The 7,355-nt window shown below is 49.0% G+C and overlaps 1 protein-coding gene across 2 annotated transcripts in view; it reads left to right on the forward strand.

The window, feature by feature from the left end:
• Positions 1–7,355, forward strand: part of ARHGEF5 (Rho guanine nucleotide exchange factor 5) — a 33,084-nt gene that overhangs the window by 18,379 nt on the left and 7,350 nt on the right. Inside the window, exons 2-7 of one of the 2 annotated variants that reach the window (XM_017740586.1) lie at positions 1–2,872; positions 3,176–3,542; positions 4,884–4,965; positions 5,332–5,396; positions 5,676–5,935; positions 6,845–7,005. The exon at positions 1–2,872 is cut by the window's left edge and continues 2 nt beyond it. In XM_017740586.1, coding sequence (XP_017596075.1) covers positions 14–2,872; positions 3,176–3,542; positions 4,884–4,965; positions 5,332–5,396; positions 5,676–5,935; positions 6,845–7,005 — 3,794 coding nt within the window. In that variant the 5' untranslated portion in view covers positions 1–13. Of the gene's footprint in view, positions 3,543–4,883; positions 4,966–5,331; positions 5,397–5,675; positions 5,936–6,844; positions 7,006–7,355 lie in introns of both variants that reach the window. The other variant, XM_017740585.1, reaches the window with a different exon arrangement.

Genomic DNA, 7,355 nt, shown 5'->3' on the forward strand with positions numbered 1-7,355 from the left:
GGATGTGTCACTGATGGAGTCTGAAGAAACCAGTGAGGGAGGTACCACTCCCCCACGAGCCAGCAGTACCACTGGGGAAGCCTGGGATTCTTCAGCCGTGGAAGGAGAGCATCATGCCACTCACACAGCAGCCGAAATGAGCACCTGTCCATGTAACTCTGCAAAGGGAGCAGAGCTCAGCACGCCCAAGGACTGCCTTGCTGCTCCAGGGAAAGCAGCAGAGATGCTGGGCAGACCCTCTAACTCTATGCAAAAAGTGCCAGCAGGACTGGAACAAGGCCAAGGGGATACAGAGCCTCAAAAGGGACTCTCAGAATTGGAAGGAGAAATGCTTTTAGAGGAGGGTGGACTGGATTATTCTCTGAAACTTAGGCAATTGGAACTGGTTGACCTGGAAAGCAACCAGGACCCTTCCTCTCACAGCAGAGTCCAGGACGAGCCAGTCCCTGGCAGCCCCATCCTGCAGGCTATGAACCTCAACACTGTGTTTCCTCAGTGCCAGGCAGAACTGGCTTTTCATGGCTCAGACCCTCAGGCCCAGCAACCAAAATCCCCTTTGGCTGATGCCATTTCCTCTCAGAGAGAGACACCCAAGTGCTTTTTGGTCTGTAAAACTGTTTCAGAAGGGCATTATAAGGCTGAACCCTTTCTGGATAACATCTCTAAGGATTCTTTGCAGGAGGTTGATGCTGGTGCAGAGAAGGAGCAAAGCACCCAAAAGGTGGCACCAGCACCTGATGAGCAGCCTACCTCAGAGGGGGCTGTAGAAGACACAGCTAAACCTTACACTTCTGAAGATGTTCAGGAAAGCTTAAGAGCACCTCAGGGTTTGGAAGAGAATACAGACTCTTCCTATCAGTTGCCTTCCACCTTAAGACGTGACAGCCAAATGAGTTCACTACAAGCAGAAGGAAACACCCCAGCTGGTGAAACAGGGAATACCAGCACGGTCAAAGACCAGGGAATGGCTCCTAAAGAGAACTCATCTGCTTCCAAATGCCTTCATCTAGAAGATGATCACAGAAAAACTGAGGGCAGACCTGCCCCTTCAGCAGAGAGTGCTTTCCAAGGAAAGAGTACTGATAAAAGGACGGAGGAAGTGAATGCTTCACAGCATAAGGAGCCAGCTCAGGAGGAGGCAGTGTCTGAACTTCAGCAGGGAGAGGAGGAGGCAGAGTGCGAAGAGCAGAATCTGCCAGAAGGCGGCAAACCTTTGGAGCTTAAAGGTCAGAAAAACAAGGAACAAAAGGAGCAGGAGCAACTGCAGAGGGAAGAGCTCAGACTGGAGGAAGAGCTCAAACTAGAGGCTCTATCATCAGCTTTTGGGCCAGAGATACCTTCTGTTCCCAGGCATACTGTGGATGTGTGTGGTTTGGAGTATGCTTCATTGTCTGAGCAAACAGGATCAGCATTTCCTCCTGGGGAACCTGTCTCTGTGGATCAGCATCCTGGTGAGGACGTGCTGCTGAAAGCCAGTGTCACAGAAGCAGGTTCTGGATGTCAGCCACCTGCTGTCGGCCCTCTGTCCTCAAATCACCTGAAGCCAGGGGGGGAAGCTCCACACATGTGCCATGTCTCTGACCAGGCAGAAGACCTGGAGGACTCTGGCCGCTTTTCCATCGGTGGTCAGGATATTGGAGAAGCTCATTGGGATGATAAGACACGACTGGGCAGGGAGAATGAGCACAGTGATGGTCATGGAAAAGCTGTCCAGAGGTTTGATAAAAGAGAGGCACCACTCTGTGGAAGGGTGACAGCACCTTTCAGCTCAGAGAACCCAGAGGTTCCTCTTCCAGCACACCCTTCCTCTGGTACCAGTAACTTGGAGCCACCTGATCCCATAGATCTTCATCCCATTACAGGAAAAGCTGAGCTTTGGAACTTCATTCCAGCTTCCCCCTCAGAGCTCACCTCAGCAGCGTCAGCATCTGTCTCAGAGCAGGAGGGTGCCAGAACAGCCTCTGTGACCCCCGAGCACTGTCCTGGCACCCTCCTGAACGAGCTGCCAGACTCTGCAGGAAAGCCACCCAACCAAGCTGCTCCTGCACAAGGGTGGGACCCAACACCAGCAGAAACTGCTGTTGTAAGGACAGATGGAGGGGAGGCCAAGACTTCCCATGAGCTCCTTACTTCTGAGGAAGGCTTTCATGAGGACCTTAGTGGCCCAAATTCTTTCTCTGTGATGTACACAAGCTCCCTTCCTCTACAAGGGAGCCTTCCTGGGGATAGGCGGTCTGTGGCTAGTATTGCAGGGCCTCTGGAACCATCCCAAACACCAGGAAGGACTTCCACTCCCCTGAGCCACCCAGAGACAATTCAGCAAAACTCCCCCGAAAAAAGTGCCATTATCCAAGGAAAAGAAACGGGAACAAATGTGGATCATAAAGCACAACAAGTGCCTTTATTTGCTGAGCCTGACTGCAGTTTCTTCCAAAAAGAGCCTGGATCCAGAATTTCCAGTGTCCTGAGCACCCTAACTTGGCCCTCTGAAGACAATACGGTCCTTGCTGAGAACCAGCAAGGACAACCTCTGTCCCCTGTGTCCCACTCAAGCCTACCTCTGGTGTCTGAGCCTGATGCCAAACAGCTTCGTCATCCTCCTTCCCATGTCCAAAGGCCCAGTCAACCTCAGGCCCCTGCACTCCATGCAAATCACCTTGTTCCACCTCCAGCCCTCGAAGGTTACCAGCCACTGGCCCCTAGACTACACTCCAGGCCCCCCCTCAGCTCTGGAATGGATGATGATAAGCTGGGAGCCATTCACCCTGCTCTAAGCCATCCTCTCCGGACTGCCACCTCTGCATCCGATTCCAACTCTGTGGCCTCTGCTTCTGATGGAGAAAGTCTAGCAGAGAGAGATGACCTTGTTCCAGTAAGTGGAGAGTGGGATCTCAGTGACTCAGGTCCCCATGATACAGAGACTTCTGATGACTCAGGGGTCAGTTTGCTGACCAAAAGTTTTTCGGCTCTTGGAAGCGAAATGTTGGTTGGCTGCTCTGACACCAACCCTGAAACAGCGGATCACCACATGGATATAGAGAGTGGAAAATCCTCACCTGACCACCCTTCTTGGCCCTCATTGGAAGGCTTGATAACATCCCCAGACTCCAAGAGCAGAGACTCTGCACAGCTCCTTCCAATGCTTGCATTCACCAATCCAATCCATTTCTTCCAGCTCAGCCCTCCATCGCCGCCGACCACCAGAACAACCTGCCAGGATGAGGAGCTGCGATGGGAGCAGCCTGCAGGCAGCTTTGGTGCGGACAGAAAGAACATCCAGGCTCCACTGGCAGTCACAGAGAAAACAGAAGGTGAGAGGAGGGTCAGACAAAGGCTGGAAGGAGAACACCAGCCAAAGGAAGAAATGGCCAAACATGCACCCTTGGGAAAATCATCAAGTTGGCCAGACAAAAAAAATATTGGGGTAGCTGTGCAGGAGCCAGCAGCCAATCAAGAAAACCCAATTAAAAGCCGAGTAAAAACCAAGGACTGGCACCGTCAGGGCCTGAAGAGGATGTCAGTACCACCGGACATCTTGCAGCGTGAGTCCTCTCTTCCATTTCCCTTCTTCCTTCCCCCCTCCAATTTGGTGCAGTTATCAAAAAGTAGGATTAAATTAAATAGACAATGTGATGGAGAGGCATGAGAGCTGAGAGCTTAGCACGGCTCTTGTGCCTTTCTGGTGATATTACTTGCTCCAGCCCTCTTCTATCCTGCCCTAAGCTTCCCTTTCCAGCTGCCCCCTCCCTCCTCTCTGCTGCCCTGTGCATCCTTGAGTAGGGATGCATGCTGGGGCTCAGTCCCCCCCATTCCACATTAATACCTGCAACAATAAACTCATGGATCCCTGAGGCAGTAAGGAAGAACCATGCACACATGCTCAGTAGCCCATATCTCTTATCACTTGTTTATTTGCTGCCTCCCCTTATTTTGCAACTGGCACTTTTAGGTTCCCACTTGACCTTCTAAAAAAGATGATTTTCCTGTGAGCACAGGATTTGAGAGTACCGATAAGAATGCAAATTTGTCAAACCCAAGGTCCCAGCTTGCACAGAAATCAAATCACTGATGTCACAAGTTGAAAACATGCATCTTCTGTAACACAGCTCATTCAGCAGTACTTGCTGTCAGGATGTATGTCTGTTCTTTACTATATCTTACATGTACTTTAAATAATTGCTTCTTTTCAGCTCTTACTTTACTTTGAAGCTCTGCAACGTGCTGGATTTTTGGCACAGAGGAAAAGGAGGGGTTGTGGAGGGGTGTAAAAGGTTTAGCAGAACTTGAATCAAGATTTGTTCATATATTTGACCTGTAAATTCTTGGTTCCAAATTTTAAAACATTAAAGGCAACAGAACTGTCTTTCCCCTTACCCATAACTGCAGCTCAGTCTTTGGGCTTTCGTCCTTTTTCTGCTTCCAGTTATTTCAGATTTAGAATTTCATCACACCTTATTTGATTAAATCCCTCACAAACCAAAAGGCAAAACTACGCTTTCTCAATTTTTACACTTTTGCTCCCCTGATCTCCTGATGCCTGGCCCAAGTAGCTGAAAGTGTAAGGACTGCACCAAAAAGGGCACATAGGCAGTACACACTGGAGAGGGAAGCTCTTAGAGTTACTGTCGTTCCCTAAAATGTCAGCCTTTTTCTTTGTGTGAAAAGTAAATGTGGCTAACAGATGTAAATTGTAAGTAATGTCAAGGATTATTAAAACTAGAATGTTTCTGACCCAGAAATAAATGTCATGAGGGCACCTGTACTCCAACTCAAGACTGCCCCTTAGGTGGCGTATAGGTAAGTGGTATCTGTGTATCATTTGGATTGTAGCTTGACTCTAAAAATGGACTGATGTGTTTACTTTCCAATTGTCTTCTATGCAGAGGTTTCTTCTGTTCCTTCAGAGGAAGAAGCTCCCAAGGCACACAGGGAACCACCAGTCAGTTCAGAAACAGTTATAATGCGGTGAGTCTTTCAAAGACCCTGAGAATTTGCCCTGACCTCTATGCAGCACAGACACCTCCACTGTTTCTGAGTTACCAAAGATGATGATAAGGAGTGGCAAATTATAATTAAATGCCCTAGGCCTGTGTTTCAGTCTCTGCTCTCTTGAAGAGGACCCTACTGCAACAGAGGTATTTCTGTGCCTTCAGGACAGCCTCTCCATTAAGCCAAACTTTGCCCTTTGTCAAGTAAAGCTTGTGGAGCTTGAGCTTGTTGAAAAAGGAGAGGTCCCTGGTGTGACAGAGCAGTTCCTAAGGTTTCGATGAACCATTTCTGGTGCTGTGCCCTTCGTTCACTCTGTGTTTTGAAATCCTTATTCCCTGGCAGAGAGAAGAAACCTGCAGACACAACGGAGAACTTCAAGCGCCGGCACTCCAAACTGATCAACTCCTGTAAGTGCCTCCTGCCTGGGGTGTGTGGCAGCCCCCTCTCCCCGCTCCTCTCTGACCCTTGCAGTGAGCACAAAGGAGAGGGACTCCTGTCACATGGTGGTAGTGAGGATGGAGTGTTAGAGAGCAGGGAAAGCAGCTGGAGCCCTGCAGTACACTTGGGCAGCTGAGGAGCTTTGCCTGAATTTGGCTGTTCCAATCCGGGGCAGAGTTTTCTCCAGGTTGAAGCAGAGGGTGAGTTGCTACTACAGAAAAGATAAATGTATGTGTCTTTCTTCACAGCAAGACTGCTGTATCAGGAGTACAGTGATGTGGTTCTGAACAAGGCCATCCAAAGCCAGAAGAGAGTGGATTATCCAGAGGATATAGAATCAAGTTTCCCAAGTTCCCCGAGGCTACGGAGGAAAGTGCTGTCTCCCCAGGACTCATATTTGCAACGTCTGTCAGTCTCATCTAATGCATCCCTCTGGCAGGACATCCCCATGATACGGGGCAGCAGAATGCTGCTCAACATGTCCCGTGAGGAGCAGAGGCTGCAAGAGGTAAGGGACAGATGTGACATAGTAAATGGGTGGTCTGTGGTCAAGAAAGTGTGTCTGGAAGTGGGGTTAAAGCAGAGAGCAAGAACTGATGTGGGAATGCAGGTGGTTGAAGCAGAGGTCACCTCTACCCCTGAAAGCAGCATGGGGTATGAAGTAGAGCAGTGCTGAAGCGCTGAATTTTAGAGAAAAGCAGCACTGAAGGACAGACTCTGCACCATATCAGTAACTCCATGAAAACAGGCATAGGGAAAAGGAGGAACAAGATAAAGAGTTATGAGTATGCTCAATGAAAAAGGGAGTATAAAAGTAGAAGACTTGCAGCATTCTCCCACACATAAGCTTGTGAGAGATGCTAATAAAACCACAGTAAATTGTATTTTCTGTGGTAGAATGTGCTAAACTCACACAGATTGACCTGTGTGAGTTTAGCAAATTGACCTGTGTGAGCTGCAGGGCTGAGAGGAGACAGGGAGATGTATGGATTCAGCACAATGGCACAGAGAAACTGGGTAAGGAAAATGAGAGGATCTGAGAAGTGGACAGGAGGACCCAGAGAAAGGTGAAAACAGCAGCATGGGAAACATGATGAAGGAGAAAAAGGTGCATGGTGCAGATGCTGGACTTTATGGGAGCTTGTAAAATGGGGAGCCTTGTGAAAGGTGTTGAGAGGAAATAAAAAATAAAATGAGAGCAAGTAGCTGTTTTTAAGTCATACCACAAGTCCGTTTTCTAAAGAAAGTCTGTAATAGCATGCTCGCCCTTCATTTCTAAACCCTCTCTTCTGTAATTACACCCTACTTGCATCATGTGCTGGGAGGTTTTCCTGCTTTGCCCTGTCTCCTCTCCGTAAGATTTCTCACAGACTCGTGCAGTGTGGTGATGCTGTGCTGCCTTGTTTTCTCTCTCAAGGCCAAGTTTGAGTTGATAATATCTGAGGCGTCCTACCTGCGCAGTTTGAACGTGGCAGTGGATCACTTCCAGCGCTCGGCAGAGCTCCAGGCGATGCTCACCAACCAGGAGCGCCAGTGGCTCTTCTCCCGCCTCTCCGATGTGCGCGATGTCAGTGCCAGGTGAGATGTGGCCCTTTGCTTCCAGGACTGACACGCACGTGGTGCTTCCATCAGGAGCATTTCTCACTACTCTTCTGCGTGCTCACTGTTCAAGGCAGATGCAGCACTTAGTGATGGCACACCAACACTGCCTGGAAAGGAATATTTGCCTTTTTAGGTGACAGGGCAATGTAAATTTTGGTGTTAAATCCCAGATATTATGGCTCAGTTGTACACAGAGCTCATTGCAGGGGATCAAAATGTTCCAAATGGTAATGTAGCCTTGTGCCGCTGCTTTCAACTACAATTAAACTTGACTAACTGGATGCCAACCCAAACTAGCTCCTGCCAAATACAAGACAAAAGGGGCA

The sequence above is a fragment of the Corvus brachyrhynchos genome, unplaced genomic scaffold, assembly GCF_000691975.1.
Source record: "Corvus brachyrhynchos isolate BGI_N302 unplaced genomic scaffold, ASM69197v1 scaffold317, whole genome shotgun sequence".
Taxonomy (NCBI): Eukaryota; Metazoa; Chordata; class Aves; order Passeriformes; family Corvidae; genus Corvus; species Corvus brachyrhynchos.